General features: G+C 50.1%; 1 protein-coding gene across 1 annotated transcript in view; it reads left to right on the plus strand.

Annotated features, from left to right (window-relative positions):
- The first annotated feature begins 7 nt into the window (after positions 1–7).
- The window catches only part of LOC146252638 (plexin-A1-like), a 98448-nt gene continuing 80955 nt past the window's right edge, over positions 8–17500 (plus strand). Inside the window, exons 1-2 of the mRNA XM_084679499.1 lie at positions 8–131; positions 13275–14695. Of these exons, the coding sequence (XP_084535625.1) occupies positions 13496–14695 (1200 nt within the window). The 5' untranslated portion in view covers positions 8–131; positions 13275–13495. The remainder of the gene's footprint in view (positions 132–13274; positions 14696–17500) is intronic.

Here is a 17500-nt window from a genome sequence, read left to right on the forward strand (position 1 = left end):
TGCTGAGAGAAGCTCAGCGGTCGGAGCGCGAGCTACCGGAGTACAAGGCTACGCTGACAGTCATGGACGTGATCCCAAGTTTGAGATTTTAACGATGTTGATGAAAACGAACCACAAGATCGCAATCATTCGTAAGTAGCGCAAAACTTTTGTCGATGTTGAAACGAATGCGAGCTTTGACTTGGAGGAAGGGTCTTCACCGTAGTCTAACAGACTGAGGAAGGGTCTTCACCGTATACAGACTGAGGAATTCGTTTTCCCTCACGAAGCCTCCTCTCTTGCGGTCAGGGTTCCTCTCGTGGTCTTTGCCATAGTCTCTCATTTGAATATGCAACCGTCAAGTCTGGATGTGGTTAGAGGAATGTCTAGGTTAAAAACAATGGACTGTTTGCGCCTTAAGTTAAGTGCGCCGCTAGTCTGCGATCGTTTGGCAAAAGACCGAATGCGTCTTTTGATGTATTTTGGCAAGTTAATCAAGTGAACCGGCTTGGCCGCTGTGACTGTGTGGAAATTGCCGAGAGGCAACAAAGTCGCGAGCAGCGGTCTGGAAGCTTGTAGCATATTACCGGGCGTTCTCTCGCATCTCCCGGTTGTAGCTCGTGTCTTACCACAGTAGGAGTAGCTCACCGAAAAACGGCTAAATGTTCCTCCTCAACACGGAGAGACAGCTGGCATAGGCGACTTTACATTGGCACAAACTCAGATGCTATTAATAAGATGAAGGGATATTAAACAAACATATACGGAGCTTAATTTAGGCTATTCCAAGTTATTTGTGAAATGGCACTGAACATCCTTTGGTTCAATGTGTGTGTAAGTGTGTGTGTGAGTGAGAGAGAGAGAGAGAGAGAGAGAGAGAGAGAGAGAGAGTGTTTATCCCCACAATGCCCATGTCGCATCAACACAATGTGACAGTTCTGTGTCACCTTATGAATTTTTGACAGATTGCGTAGGTGAGGTTTGCTGTGAGACATTCCCTCCACCGCCAAGACGATAGGAGAACAGAGGTACACCGCGCTGGAACGTGTTGATAACGACAGCCCCGAATATAACCTCCACACTCCTAACCGCAACTAAGACGATTTCTCACGAGCTGGATTCTGGCGTCTGTATCATTAGACCTTTTTTGTTGTTTTTCCTCTTTGAATTGACGTCGCTAACGCGCGGCACACACAGTGCATCGGTGTCACCCGCTTGGATGTCTTGCTTGAATGACAATCAGGGTGATGATTCGTCCCCAGTTTGAAGTGACGGAGGTAGCGGTGTGTGTGTGTGTGTCAGAACTCGTAGGCTAATAGGCTTCACGCTGTCTTATGGCGTTCTTCAAAGAAGAGTATCGTGTAATTTCGTAACCTTTATCTACGGTGCATGGTTATAATGAACAGACAGGCTTGGCTGTCTCACGGGTTCGCAAGATAGGTACAGTTACCCTACTGTCTTCCAATTCTTTTTAACGACACTATATATATATATTTGATATCCGTTATTTAACGGATTTTAACAGTAGCTGCCTTGTGTGAGGCCTGCCGTGCAGGTTTTTCCGGCCGCAGGGCAGCAAGTCGGGCGGACGACGACTTGCTGCTCAGCTCGTGAGGGTCAGGCACCGGCACCGGCAGCCCGGAGCTTTGTGTCAGTCAGGGTTCCCGCGCTCGAGCTGACGAAGACTCGGTCAACGGGCCCCCGGGGGCATTGCAGTTTGTTATTTTTTAAATATCCATGTTGTTGCTGTGTGGACTGTGTTGAGACTGCATGTTATACAAACATTAAATATGTTATACCTTTCATGGAATGTAGGCTATGTGCGTGCATATACGAAAGAGAGAGACGGAGAGAGACTCACACAGAGAGAAAGAGGGAGAGAGAATGTACCCATGATTATCACCAAACATGGTAACCATAATGGCACGAGGAGAATGCGTTTATATCCAATCACGTGAACCGAGTGACCCCTTTCCCGGCCGGACGGCTGACAGGCTTGTATAGGCTACAGTGTCTGTGACAGCTCTCGCGCTTTAGTGTTTGGATGCCACGAGCCTCACGCGCAACACCCTGGCTCGGTGCCTGTCGCGCAATTCTGGCCGGTGGCCGGTTCTCGGTAGTTTTATCTGACTTCACGTCTGTAGGCAATGTGTTAGTATTACGTTAAACCTCTATACAAATACTATCTATAAAATAATTTCTGTGGTAAAGGAAGGACGAATGGCGGTTGTTAAAGGATTTAACCCACCTGCTGTCTTCCCCTCGAATTGGACCGATTTACAAGTTTTCATTTAATCTGAATGCCACACGGTTCCATAACTTGCCCCTACAGTGCATCTGAAAAACACAAAATAAATGGTGATAATGTTTATTACATTTTATTTCACTTCTGTTCACCTGTGGTGTTCCAAGTCTAAATTGACCGGTCATAAGAAATGAGGGGGTGAGACGACAATTAGTGTATTAAATTGAGGGCACGCCCTTTCATCAGATTGACACACGTCCTCTCCCAGAACCCCACGTGCATGTGATAAATAGCACGACACATTTCATCAGAGTATTTGTTGTAGTCAAAATAATCCATTGCGACCTCACTCTATATATTAACTCATAAACTTATGAACTCAAGTCAATGACGCCTACAGGCTATACATAGAAAACAGAAGTTCAAAACGTGGAATGTTCACAGCAACGTAAGTTAATAAAAAGATCGAACACAACCTTAGAGGATAAAATAAGTATTAGCCTATTATGGATTTATATTCAGCTAGCCGACAAAGGGCGGTCATTTTAGACGGGGAATATTTAACGTGACACGAATACAACAAGAGGGTTAAACAGTACAAGTGGCGGATGATTATAGCGTACTTAATTTCTAAATACAAAATGTTTCCTCTTCATAAAGCTTTTCTCTCAAAAACGAACTATTTTCCTGCCGCTTCCGTTTGTTCCCTTGTCTGTCACGGGATTTGAGCGGCTTTTAAGTCTAGAACGTTTTGAAGCAGGGTTCTCTCTGAAAGGGCACATAGATCAAACGGAGAGAGGGAGAGAGCGAGAGAGATAGGCTAGATAAAGCGAGAGAGAGAAAAAGAGAAAGAAAGAGAAAGATGCAATTTCTTTTTATTTACAGGTAATAGTGGCGGGAGCAGAGCTCTTCTATAGAATGTTCTGAATAGATCGACAGGATCCGTGAGTGGTTCATGGTTCACAGGTGATCAATCAAACTCAATCAATTTGTTGAAAGAGAACGCGCCTAGTCAATCAATCAGTTAGTTCTGATCAATTAATCCGTATTGTTGTTAAACAATGTGTTTGTTGTGCCGATTAAACGCTAAAAATGAATCCAGATCAGTCAGGCAACGACTCTAGCAGCTAGCGATGTTTCCAGTTGTAATTAGTTAGAAAAAACCTATTAGAAAACGTTGTTTTTCACAGTGCCTGCTAAAATACACATCCTTTGTTGACTCTAAAAAACGAAATACTGTCTTTGATTATCTGCTGAACTGTTTTTATGCACTTCTTGTATGCGAGATTGGATAAAAACATTTTTAAATGTAAATTAAGTTAGACATTTGTCACCCCCTCCTCCACACACACACACACACACTCACACCCTTCCTTCGCCCATCACCCTTCACTATCCTTCCCAGTGTATTTATAGTGCTGGGCCAGGGCCAAAGTTACATTCAAGGTTTTTTTCCATCACATAGTTTTCACATCCCTCACCTCTTTTCTTTTATGTGGTGAGGAAGGAGGGGGGGAGAGAGACAGGAAGACAGGAAGAGAAAGGGGAAGAGAGATGGAGAGGAAGGAAGGGAGAGGAAGGAAGAGAGAGGGGAGGAGAGAGGGAGAGAGAGAGAGAGGGAGAGAGAGAGAGAGAGAGGGAGAGAGAGAGGGAGAGAGAGAGGGAGAGAGAGGGAGAGGGAGAGGGAGAGGGAGAGGGAGAGGGAGAGGGAGAGAGAGGGAGAGAGAGGGAGAGAGGGAGAGGGAGAGGGAGAGAGGGAGAGAGAGGGAGAGGGGGAGAGGGAGAGGGAGAGGGAGAGGGAGAGGGAGGGAGAGGGAGAGGGAGAGGGAGAGGGAGAGAGAGAGGGAGAGGGAGAGAGAGAGAGAGAGAGAGAGAGAGAGAGAGAGAGAGAGAGAGAGAGAGAGAGAGAGAGAGAGAGGGCTTCCCTGACTGGATGACTCTGCTGATGACAGTGTCACTGAGGAGAGCTTAGTCAGCAGAGAGGACTCTCCCCTTGATGGTCCTGCTGAGAGCCTGCTCAAACACTGAAGTGTGTGGTGTGTGTCTGGTGTGGTGTGTTTGTGTGTGCTTGTGGAGTTTTACATGTGTGTAGTAGGGATACACTTATGCAGGCGTGTGTGTGTAAGGTGTGTGCTCCCCTCTATTAGTGGAAGTTATTGTGCAGGTCCAATCACATCGTGACGAGACCAATGACCTTGGGTTCTTATGAGTCATGTGATAACACAATCTTATTAGGGTGCAGCCTATATCTGTACTCTGATTGGTCGACAGTACCCCTCCTCCACTAGGGGAGAATGTATTGCTTGTGTCTCTCTGTCTGTCTCTACCTATAACTCTCTCTCTCTCTTCACCTATCTCTCTCACTCTGTCACACACACACATACTCTCTCTCTCTCTGCTGGTGGTGTCTCTGGTCTCTAGACAGTTGTCTGGTCTCTCCCAGGTCCTCCTGTGCAGTTACAACTCTGTTGACTTAGGATGTCACCAGAGACTGTGTGACAACAGGCTGGGTGCTCCGCTAATGAGAGCACCATGGCTGCTCTCTGCCGTTACTGCCTGGGTGCATGTGTGTCTGTGTGTGTGGATGGCTTTGCCGGTGTGTGTATATATATATATATATAAAATAATATTTGTTGTATTTGTGCTAGAGACAGGCGGTTTCTCTACTCCCAAACTGTGTGTGTGTGTGTGTGTAAGGGCTGTTGTTCAGTGTCAGACAAGGAGAGTGTGTTTCTTTACTCAGTTCGTCACTCTGACTGCAGAGGATGGGAAGGCATAACAAACACAACTAACAGCAGCTCAACTCCTCTACTACCTGAGGGAGGGAGGGAGGGAGGGAGGGGGGGAGGGAGGGAGGGAGGGAGGAGTAAAGGGAGAGGAGGAAGGTCAGAATGGAGGAGAGGAAGGTCCTCCCCCATCTCCCCCTGGTCTCCACGGTCTCCCCTGTCTCCCCCCATGTAGAGTATTGTTGGGAGAATCTTTCCCACCCAGAGAGAATCAATAGCAGCGCTCAAATCCTTTAATGGTCTATTAATTAGGAGCTTATACTGCACACAGCTCCAGCAGACTGCATGTGTGTAAGGGTGTGTATGAGAGAGAGATAGACAAAGAGAAAGAGAACAGGGGAGGGAGGGAGGGAAGAGAAGGAGAGAGAGTGCTGGGGTTGGGGGAAAAGGGAGAGAGTGAGGGAGAGGTGAGGGAGGGAGGGGGTGAGAAGGAGGGGTGAGGGAGGGAGGGAAGGAGAAGGAGGGGTGAGGGAGGGAGGGAAGAGAAGGAGAGAGAGTGCTGGGGTTGGGGGAAAAGGGAGAGAGTGAGGAAGAGGTGAGGGAGGGAGGGGGTGAGAAGGAGGGGTGAGGGAGGGAGGGAAGGAGAAGGAGGGGTGAGGGAGGGAAGGAGGGAAGGAGAAGTGAGGGAGTGAGGGAAGGAGAAGGAGGGAGTGAGGGAAGGAGAAGGAGGGAGGGAGGGAAGGAGAAGGAGGGGTGAGGGAGGGAGGGAAGAGAAGGAGAGAGAGTGCTGGGGTTGGGGGAAAAGGGAGAGAGTGAGGAAGAGGTGAGGGAGGGAGGGGGTGAGAAGGAGGGGTGAGGGAGGGAGGGAAGGAGAAGGAGGGGTGAGGGAGGGAAGGAGGGAAGGAGAAGTGAGGGAGTGAGGGAAGGAGAAGGAGGGAGTGAGGGAAGGAGAAGGAGGGAGGGAGGGAAGGAGAAGGAGGGGTAAGGGAGTGAGGGAACGAGAAGGAGGGGTGAGGGAGGGATGAGGGAGGGAGGGGGTGAGAAGGAGGGGTGAGGGAAGGAGGGAGGAAGGGAGTGAGGGAGAGGTGAGGGAGGGAAGGGGTGAGAAGGAGGGGTGAGGGAGGGAGGGAAGGAGAAGGATGGGTGAGGGAGGGAAGGAGAAGGAGGGATGAGGGAGGGAGGGGGTGAGAAGGAGGGGTGAGGGAAGGAGGGAGGGAGGGAGGGAGAAGGAGAGGTGAGGGAGGGACGGAGGGGTGAGAAGGAGGAGGAGGAGGGAGGGAGGGAAGGAGGGGTGAGGGAGGGAGGAGGAGGAGGGAGGGAGGGAAGGAGAAGGAGGGGTGAGGGAGGGAGGGAGGGGGTGAGAAGGAGGAGGAGGAGGAGGAGGAGGGAGGGAGGGAGGGAAGGAGAAGGAGGGGTGAGGGAGGGATGAGGGAGGGAGGGGTGAGGGAGAGTAGCTGGGGGTCTGGAAGTAATTAGGCTACTAGACGAATCAGGAGCCGGCTGCAGCAGGAGGTCATGTAGGGGTCAGAGTTCACATTCCTCATGCCTGATGATGTCCACGCTTCACATGTTTCACTGGTAACCTTCACACACTTCATGTGTGTGTGTGTGTGTGTGTGTGTGTGGGTGTGTGTTGGGTGTGTGTCGGGGGTGTGTGTGTGTGTGTGTGTTGTGTGTGGGTGTGTGTTGGGTGTGTGTTGGGGGTGTGTGTGTGTGTGTGTGTGTGTTGGGTGTCACTTAGATGCTTCAGCTCTGTTGTTGTCCAGGTGTCTCATGGGGTCTGGTTATTTCTTTAAAGGGGAAGTGGGACAGTCTTCAGATCACCAGGTCCCAAGTTCAAATCCCCCTGTACGTCTCTTTGCTTCAAAACGTATGTTGCCTGGAGGAGATTGGCAGTGTTAGAGGCTTCAGACATGCGTGCACACACACTTATACACAGATACACACACCCATACACTTATACACACATACACAACACACATGTTGTGTGTGTGTGTGTGTGTAGGGGAGTAGTGAGTTGGTACGTGTTTCTCTACTAGGAAGCAGGGAGGAAGGAAGCAGGGAGGAAGGAAGCAGGGAGGAAGGAAGCAGGGAGGAAGGAAGCAGGAATGAAGGAAGCAGGAATGAAGGAAGCAGGAATGAAGGAAGCGGGGAGGAGGGAAGAGGGAAGCAGGGAGGAGGGAAGCATGTTTTGTCATTGGGTCGTGTCCCTGGAGGGGTCGTGACCGGGTCCTAGCCATGCCTGCTCCCACGCCCCGCCCTGACCCCAGCGGCTGAGCTGCCTTTCAGATGCCTGACTCAAATGTCTGGGTGTCTACAGGACCCCACTGCTAGATGGATGACTTTGTGTGTGTGTGTGGAATCTTTTAGTGTGACTGTGTGTCTGTTTGTGTGTTCAAGCACAAGTTTCCATGCTTGTCTGTGTGGTTTGAAACGTTCATCTGTTTGTGCCTGTGCCTGTGTGTGTGTGTGTGTGTTTATCTTGTAGTGTTTGCTGAAGGTCTCTCCTTGTTGACCCCAGCAGCTTCATAGTCTCTCTCTCTCTCTCTCTCTCTCTCTCTCTCCTTTGCAAACACCTCAGCAACAACGGCCATGCTAACACATTAATTAGACCGCAATACATCATCCTTACGTCTGATTGGTCCAGGATGGACCTGCCTAGTTATTGATTGGTCCATGCATCTCTCTCTCCCTCCTTCCCTCCCCCTCTTACTCTCTCCTGTTGTTCCCTGAAGGCAGGTGTTGGGGCGTAGATGTCTCTGAAACACAGGAGGTGACACAGGCATTACTGTAGGTGCTGCTGTCATATAGAACTTGATTGGACACAGGGCTGTTCCAGCTGTAGGTCTCCCCCCTCCTCTCTCAAGGCTGCAGACAGCCAGTCTGGAATGTTGTGGGCTTCTAACAGTGCTAATCACAACCAGACCCTTCTACTGGAGCTGCACCTCCCCCTCCCCCCCTCCCTCCCTCCCGACACACCCCCTTAACAGACCCCACTGGGATCCAGAGGGAGGGAGAGGGTGACTGAAAGAAGGGGGAGCCAAACAGAGAAATAAAGGAAACAAACAACTGCAGGCCAGAAAGACTCCTTTCTCCTCCTCCGCCACCTCCTCCTCCTACATCTCCCCCTCCTCCTCCTCCTCCTCCTCTTTATGTACCTCTCTTCCTCCTTCTCCAACAACTACTACTTCTCCTCCTCCACCTCCTCCACCTCCTTCACCTCCTCAGTCTTTCAGCTGCATATCTTCTCAGCCATCAGAACCTTCATTAGGAATTCCTGTTTTATTAAAGATGCAAATGTAGCCTTTAAAAGATTGAAATGCTAAGAGATTATGTGTATATGTGTGTGTGTGAGAGAGCGAGACAGCGTGTGTGTGTATGAGAGCAAGAGTGTGTGTAATAAATAGAGATAGAGGGTGCATTAGAGAGAGAGGCAGAGTGTATGTTTGTGAGTATGTGTGTGTGTGTGTGAGTGAGTGAGTAAAAGAGTGAGTGAGTGTGTGTGTGTCTGAGCGAGGCACTTTAGCGCCTCTCTCTTCATTAGCCTGGTGTAATTGTGTTAGCCCAGACGAAGGCTAAGAGCTGGAATATCCTGCTGGAAGGAAAAGGTCACAGGAGAGGAGGAACGACACTAGGGTGCTTACTTACACGCTCTCTCTCTCTCTCTCTCTCTCTCTCACTCACTCACTCACTCACTCACTCACTCACTCACTCACTCACTCACTCACTCACTCACTCACTCACTCACTCACTCACTCACTCACTCACTCACTCACTCAAACACATGCACATTCACACACACGCCAGTTATGAGCTACCATATTTGAAGGGAGAGGAGGGGGGAGGAAGGACAAGAAGTGGGGTAGGAGAAGATGGAAGGAGTGGAAGAAGAGGAGAGGAGCAGTATGAAGGAGGGGAGGAGTGTGTGTGTGAAGTGGCAGGACCGAATCAAGCTTGACTCTCCTGTTAAGGGTCCTCCAAGCCAACCACTGCAGGGTGGCAGGGTGATATCCTACCAGGAGTGAATCACCCCTACCTGCTACAAACACACGACACAAACACACGTGTACACACACACACACGTGCACACACACGTGCACACACAAACAGAGAGAGGCAGAGAGTGAAAGAGGCAGAGGCAGAAAGACAGAGAGAGGGAGAGAGTCTGAGAGTGAGGGAGGGACAGAGAGAGAAGGAGAGAGGAGAGAGAAGGAGAGATAGAGAAGCAGAGAGGGAGAAGGAGGGAGAGAGAGAGTGGTTGGCAAACTGCTTCTGAAACTACCAGACACCACTAATCACTATTACTGTGAAAAACAAACCCTAACCCAACTCCAAACCAGATCCCCGCTCTAAACTAGACCAGCCTTTCTCAGATCCCAGATCTAGACCTCAGATTGCTGATCTAGACCACACCAGCCTATCTCAGAATCATGACTGTATAAACCAACACATGAACAGAATGCCCTAGAGAATGCCTTGTCTGACTGTAGCTCATCTCATCTCTGCTCAGCTCAGTCCAGCTCAACACAGCCTTTATGAGCCTGTGTAAAGGGGTGTGTGTGTGTGTAAATGTGTGTATGTGAAGGGGTGTGTGTTTGCGAGTGTGTGTGTGTGGGGTTGTTTGTAGATGACTGATGTTGAGGCATGGAGCCTGGCGACCATGAGGTTGGAGAAGTGTGTGTGTGTGTGTGTGTGTGTAGGCAGCTGTCTGTAAGGTCACTGTGTCTGGTCTGGAATGCCTGTAAATGGAATACAGTGTTTCCAGTGCAGAGGCACAACAGCAGTCTACTCACACACACACACACACACACTTCTCCAAACGCATGGTTGCCAGACTTCATGCCTCAAGAACAGACAGACACACACACACTCACAGATGCGCGTTGTAGGATTTTAAACAGGCTTAACACTCCAGCTCACACTTTCATTGCTGTACCCTCTACCGTCCCTTCCCCCCCTCTCCACCTCCACCCCCTTCACCCCCCCCTCCCTCTGTTTCTATCTCTCTCTACCCCATGTCTCTCCCTCTCTCCTCTCTCCCTCTCCCACCTCCTCTCCCCACTGTCCCCTCTCTGTCCCTCCCACCTCCTCTCCCCAATGTCCCCTCTCTGTCCCTCCCACCTCCTCTCCCCAATGTCCCCTCTCTCTCCCTCCCGTCTCTCTCTGTGACAGGCCAGGAGGAGGAGTGTGAGGGGAATAGGATGTGAGTTATTAGAGTGCTGTCAGTGTATTCCTAGGAGATGAGCTGTAAAGGATGTCTATCCTGCTGAAGAGGCCAAAGGCTCTCCTGGACCTCTCTAGCCTCACCGGCGGACACACGCTCACACTCAAACACAGTTAGCATGTGTGTGTGTCAGCATGTGTGTGTGTCAGCATGTGTGTGTGTATGCATGTGTGTGTGTGTGTGTCTCTGATAGTGGCTTTCCTTCAGGTCCTTCTCCCTCCCTCTCTCTCTCACAGAGCCATGGATGTGACCTCCATACTAAACATGCAGAGTGTGTGCGTGTTTGTGAGCGTGTGTGTGTGTGTTGGTGGGCTGGGCTATAATTGATATGCCACCAGTGATATATCAGACTAGGACGACTCTCCGGAGCTCTTGCTATTATCTGAGATGAGCTGGCCGCAACACACGCACACACACACACACTCGCACACACACACACACACACACACACACACACACACACACACTCACACACTCCAAGAGCTGAGTTCTCAGCTAATTGATTCGTTTCTTCCTCCTGTGATTTTCTCCATAGGAGTTCAGCTTGTTTACCGACTGCTTCCTTTACTGCCTGTTACTGAAAAAACAGTCCACCAGATCAGAAAACAGTCCACCATATCAGAAAACAGTCAGACAGTTTAGAAAATGACTTGTTAAAGGAAGTAGAACTGCTATGCACAGGCGTCTTCCTGCTTGGATTGGCTGCAACACACCGTGTCGCTGCAGCAGTATATCGGCCATGTTGGGACCACCATCAAACAGAAACTATCCTTTTCATTTCAGCGATTTATTGGCTCGGAAAGAGAGTTTAAACAGTTCAAAATAGTTTAATAGATTAAACAATTCTAGTACAAACACTTAAACAAACTGATCTTTCTCTCCTTTTCTTTCTGTCTGGCCTCAGCTGTCACTCTCTTGTCATCGTCTCTTCACATCTGTCCTCTCAACCCTCTTTAGTTTGAAGTCATCCCTCCCAAACTGTCCTCCCTCTCTCCCTCCCTCCTCCTCCTTGCGTCTCAAAACCTTGTGATGTTGTTGTTGATCTAATTGTTATTCAGGCGTGGAAACAGACTATCCTGGTTTCCTCACGTCTCTCCGACTCTCTGTCCCAGTTCAGTCACACGCTGACGCGCTCTCTTCTCCTCTCTCTTCCCACTCTCCTCTCTTCTCCCTCCTCTCTCTCTTCTCCTCTCCTCTCTCTCCTCCCTCTCCTCTCTCTCCTCCCTCTCCTCTCTCTCCTCCCTCTCCTCTCTCTCCTCCCTCTCCTCTCTCTCCTCTCCCTCCTCTCCTCTCTCTCCTCTCCTCTCCTCTCCTCTCCTCTCCTCTCCTCTCCTCTCCTCTCCTCTCCTCTCCTCTCCTCTCCTCTCCTCTCCTCTCCTCTCCTCTCCTCTCCTCTCCTCTCTCTCCTCTCCTCTCCTCTCTCTCCATTCCTTTCCTCTCCTCTTCCCTCTCTTCAATGGCTGCTCCCATCGTCAGTGTCAAGTGAGAGTAAGAGTAAGTGTTTAGAGTATTAATAGACAGCAGCAGAACACAAACACAGGCCAGCCAGGCTGTCAGGAACCATCAGGGGCTTCGCTCTGTGATCCCTGCTGTTATATAACCACACGAGGCACTGATCGCAGAGTGGGTTTTAAGTATTTAAAGGGAAAAACTAAAATGATTGTTGCTTGTGAATGAGGGTGTTTGTGTGTGTGTAAGGAACTTACAGACCGCCTGATGACATCAATTTAAAGGAGTTCCAGTGATGACATCACAACTTCTTGTGATGGCGAGGAGTCAAATGGCCGCCTGATTGGCCGCCCGTTGTCCTCTGACACCCTGGCCCACACAGTGGAGGCTTTGTTCTGATTGGCTGGAGGACAGTAGGTGACAGTGGGTTCTTTGTTCTTATTGGCTGGTGAACAGATTATAATGATGTGGGTCTTAGAGATGAAAGACTCTATTGACGGACGCTGAAGAGGAGGAAGAGGGGGATGAAAGAGAAGGGGTGAGAGGAGAGGGGTGAGAGAGGGGGAGATAAGAGGAGGGGGTGAGAGAGGGGGAATAAAGAGAATATAGAATGAGAGAGTCTGGAGTGGAGGAACCCAGGAGGCCGTGGAGCAGTATGATAGTGATGCTGCCTGACTGGGGACTACATCTAACACACCACTATACACACACACACACTATACACACACACTATACACACACACACTATACACACACACACTATACACACACACACTATACACACACACACTATACACACACACACACTATACACACACACACACACACAGAGCTGGGCTTGTATGTAACGCATAGCTGCCTCCCCTTCATAGTCTGACTAGCTCATTACAGGACTATAGGATTCCCCCTCAGGTCTGACTGGAGAGGATTGTGTGTGTGTGTGTGTGCGCGTGTGTGTGCGTGTGTGCGTGTATGTGTGTGTGTGCCTGTGTGGACAGCTTGTTGAACCCTGGCCACACAGTGCGTGTCCGTGCGTGTGTGTGTGCGTGACTGAGCAGACGGCCCTGGTAAATCAATAGGGAGGCCAGTCTTCCCTGGCGCTGTAGGTTAAAGGAACATTGCAACAGTTTCAGACACCCAGAGGAGCCCTGGGTGTTGATGGGCAGAAACACCAGAGATAGCCATACTGCTGTGGGGTTGTCAACAAAGCAATCATTCAAAAACATTTTTCAGAATTTCAGCCAAAGCTATGTACAGGGTGAGGATTTGAACCGTGGACCTCCTCTTAATCAGCGGAGACTAAAGCTGTTCCGCTGAGCTAGGCCTTTTGTTGGGTAGAGACCGTAGACAGACTGCCGTGGTGTTGTGATGGTAGAGGCTGTAATTGTTTTTTTTTCTCTTTCACTCTCTTTCCTGTCCTCAACCGTCACTCTTTCAACACTATTTTCTGTGCCGTCTGACTGGAGAGACTGACTGCTATGAGCTGTGAAGAATCTCCACTTGAGAATAGTTTTGGCGCCTCTGCCAAGAAAACACAAAAAAAAAACGACCAAAACAGACGTCCCCAGCCTCAATAGAGACACGAACAAAGTCTGTTTGTGAACGATCACTGGAAGTAGCTTTAACAGGGTGTGTTTGTTTTGGTCCACAGGGATACTGGCGGTGACAGAGGGGCAGGTGATCACAATGATGGTGTAGACAACACATAACCTCCACCACCAGGACTCCAGCACTGCACCTCTGTTTATCAGGAGAACTACCCCCACCCTCCTCCTGCCACCCCCTGGTGCCCCTCCTCCCACCACGCACCAGACTACCAGAGGAGTGGGAGAGACCACACACACACACACACACACACACACTACCCCCAAAATGCCTCCTCACTCCATCCTCCCTCCAAACGCCCTTTCCTTCCTCCTCCTCCTCCACCTCTCCTCCTCCACTTCCACTTCCTCCCCCTCCCCCTCCCCTCCTCCCCCGTCTCCCCCCTTACGGACCTTCTCCCCCCCAGAGGGGGGTCTGACGCACCTCGTGGTCCACGGCCGGACCGGCGAGGTCTACCTCGGCGCCGTCAACTGGATCTTCAAGCTCTCCAGCAACCTCACCAAGCTACGCAGTCATGTGACCGGGCCTGTGGTCGACAACGCCCGCTGCTACCCCCCACCGGGCGTGCAGTCGTGCCCGTATGAGCTGGCGCAGACCGGCAACGTCAACAAGCTGCTGCTGCTGGACGAAGGGCAGAACCGTCTGCTGGCCTGCGGCAGCACCTCGCAGGGCATCTGCCAGTTCCTGCGTCTGGACGACCTGTTCAAGCTGGGCGAGCCGCACCACAGGAAGGAGCACTACCTCTCCAGCGTGGCCGAGGCAGGGACCATGTCTGGGGTGGTGATCGGAGGGGAGGAGTTTGGGGCGGGCGGAGGCACGGGGAAGCTGTTCGTGGGGACGCCGATCGACGGCAAGTCGGAGTATTTCCCCACACTGTCGAGCAGGAAGCTGATGTCCAGCGAGGAGAACGCGGACATGTTCAGCTTCGTGTACCAGGACGAGTTTGTGTCGTCGCAGCTGAAGATCCCGTCCGACACGTTGTCCAAGTTCCCCGCCTTCGACATCTACTACGTGTACGGCTTTGCCAGCGAGCAGTTTGTGTACTACCTCACCCTGCAGCTGGACACCCAGCTCACCTCGCCGGACGCCAGCTCCGACCAGTTCTACACCTCCAAGATCGTGCGGCTCTGCGTGGACGACCCCAAGTTCTACTCCTACGTGGAGTTCCCTCTGGGCTGCTCCAAGGACGGTGTGGAGTACCGGCTCATCCAGGACGCCTACCTGACGCGTGCCGGGGCGAGGCTGGCTCGCTCGCTGGGCCTGGCCGAGGGGGAGGAGGTGCTGTTCACCGTGTTCGCTCAGGGACAAAAGAACCGGGCGCGGCCGCCCAAGGAGACGGTGCTGTGCGTGTTCACGCTGAAGAAGATCAAACAGAAGATCAAGGAGAGGATCCAGTCCTGCTACAAGGGGGAAGGCAAGCTGTCCCTGCCCTGGCTGCTCAACAAGGAGCTGGCCTGCATCAACTCTGTAAGTGGACACTCTAGTACACTCTATATCTATACGTACACAATCAGAACTCTGTAAGTGTTCCCGCTAGTATACTATACATCCACATCAATGCCATACAATACTGCTTGTATTGTGTACTTGCATGGATATCATCATGGTGGAGATGATGATGGTGATAATGATGATGGTGGTGTTTGTGGTGATAATGTTTTTGTTTCTATTTGGTAACCGTGAAAGGGTTAGAGTGTGTGTGATTCAGTGTGTGTATGTGTGTAAGTATGGGTGTGTGTGTGTGTGTTAATGATCATAATGGAGACTATTGTGATGACAGGCTGGGGTCTCATTTTCTGGTAATGACTGCAGGATGGCTGAGTAGAGCACTCACACACACACACACACGCTCACAGATAACACTAGCCCTGTCCTTTTTATCAGGACACTGACACACAGGCACACACACCTTGCTCATACATTATTCACCTTGACTCACTTACTGTTATTCAGCCGTGCTCCATAACAATCATCTTTAAATCCCCAAATCTACCTGTCTCCCTCTTGTTCTCTCTCTCTCCCCCTCCTCTCTCCCCTTTTTCACTCTCTCTCTTCCTGTCTTTCATTCTCCCCCCTCCATCTATCTTCCTCTCCTCCCCCTTCACTCTTTCTTTCCTTCTCTCTCCCCTTCCCTTCCCCTCTCTCTCCCCCTCCCCTCCCCTCCCCTCCCCTCTCTCCCTCCCTCCCCCTCCCCCCTCTCCCTCCATCTGTCTGGGTGTCTGGTCTTGTTCCAGAGAGGGGCTTTGAGAGCCCTTCCTGCAAGCACTGGGACAGGGATTTAGAAGGATACTTGAATTGCTTATATGTAGAAGAGACAGACAAACAGATAAGCAGAGAGGGAGAGACCATTCTGCCAGTTCTTTCAGGCAGGACAAACCTAAATAGTGCTAATGTATGCAGGACGTGTACACAGTATCCATGACAGCACGCTCCTTTATGGCTGTCAGTCAAGGGCGCCACGCCGTCACATGATGATCACGTCACAGACCCTCGTCGTGTCCAAGCGGAGGTTTGCTCCGTTGCCGATGGCGACCTTGGTGACTGAAGTGTCTCTCCCTCTGTCCTGCTCCATCTACCCACCCAGTCTCGCTTGCTGTCTCTCCCTCCCTTGCTCACCCTCCCTCCCTCCCTTGCTCACCCTCCCTCCCTCCCTCGCTCACCCTCCCTCCCTCGCTCACCCTCCCTCCCTTGCTCACCCTCCCTCCCTCCCTCGCTCACCCTCCCTCCCTCCCTCGCTCACCCTCCCTCCCTCCCTCCATCCGTGGCTTGGATGCCCATCAGCTGGTCAGGTAGCGGTTTATTGGAGGAGAAAGTGAATAAATGTTGTGATGTATGAAGGAGTGATAAGTCAATAATCTGACTGCTGATGGAACAGAAAGTACTGCTAGCATGTTCTGTTTTGACAGGAAATGACATCACTGCCAGTGATAGTCACACTTCCTGACAGCCTGATATCGCCACCAGACAGCATGTTGAATTACCGGGTGGAAAAGGTGTGTGTGTGCTTGTGTAGAGATGCCAAAAATACACACATTCTTCACTCAAGTAGAAGCAAAGAAATATGGGCTCTGACATACTTAAGTACAAAGTAGCCATTCCTACTACCTGTTTTAGTGTCACACTGGTAACTGGACCTCATGCAGCACATTTGCCAGGTCCTTTTAGAAACCGACAATTTTGAACATCTCCCTCATATATGGCCTTAGGTGATCAGTAATGTCTCTATTCTCAGTCATGGAGACATTGCTAAAACTCTCTCTCACTCTATAATGTACCTTTTAAAAAAGAGAGAGAAGAGGGTAACAGAGTACAGCAGTGTAGACTACAATAGAGTACAATAGAGTACAGTAGAGTACAGTATAGTAGAACCCTCATCAATGATGCAAACTTATTTTCTCAAATCTTTTCAAAACGTTTTTTTCTGATTTCTTTTTTTCAAAAACTTTTTTCCTACCTTTAGAAACCCTTTTTCAAAACTTTAGTTTGAATTATTTTTTCATCCTTTGTGTGTGGGAGAAATTCAAAAAAATTCAATCTTCAAACAGAGTAGAACAGAGCAGATCACAATAGAGTAAAGTAGAGTATAGTACAGTCCTCATCATTGTGAACTTTGAGGGAAAGTATTTTTTCAACCTTTAGCAGCATGCCGAAACATTCATACACATTAGCTTTCAAACAGAAAGCTGTGGAGAACGTTATGTACATGTGTATTAAATACTGGGGTTGAATTTAACCAATTAAATAACCGTTTTCAGATGTTTTTGATGCAGCGTTTGTTTGAGGGCGGCATTTATTACACGATGTTCCTTTTTGGTGCAGCGTTTATTCGATGGCGCCGTTTATTTGAAGAAATACGGTACAAACACTAAGAATTTGTACTTGGTTACTTCCCATCTCTCTCTGTGTGTGTGTGCATGGCTGCTTGAATGTCTGTGTGCTTGTATGTGTGTGTGTGTGTGCTGGTGTGTGTGTGTGTGTATGCATGCTCTCTTCAGATCCTGTAGTCCAGCCAGATCCATCCTAGCCATGAACGCTGCTCTGGGGAAGACATAATTGGATTATCTGTGGCCTCGCTGGGTTTATTTCAGATTAAGAAGATTATAATCCAGTGTTTGCTTGTCCAACAGGGCTAAAAGCATCAGCAGGGCTGCATTACATTGAAGCAAGATGGGGAGGGGGGGGGGAGGAGGCTAGGAGAAGAGAAGGAGAGAAGGGAAGGAGGGTTGTATGTGGGTAGGTTATGGTTAAAAAAAAAGTGGGAGAGGAGATTGG

The sequence above is a fragment of the Hypomesus nipponensis genome, chromosome 18, assembly GCF_054491055.1.
Source record: "Hypomesus nipponensis isolate SF chromosome 18, ASM5449105v1, whole genome shotgun sequence".
Classification (NCBI taxonomy): Eukaryota; Metazoa; Chordata; class Actinopteri; order Osmeriformes; family Osmeridae; genus Hypomesus; species Hypomesus nipponensis.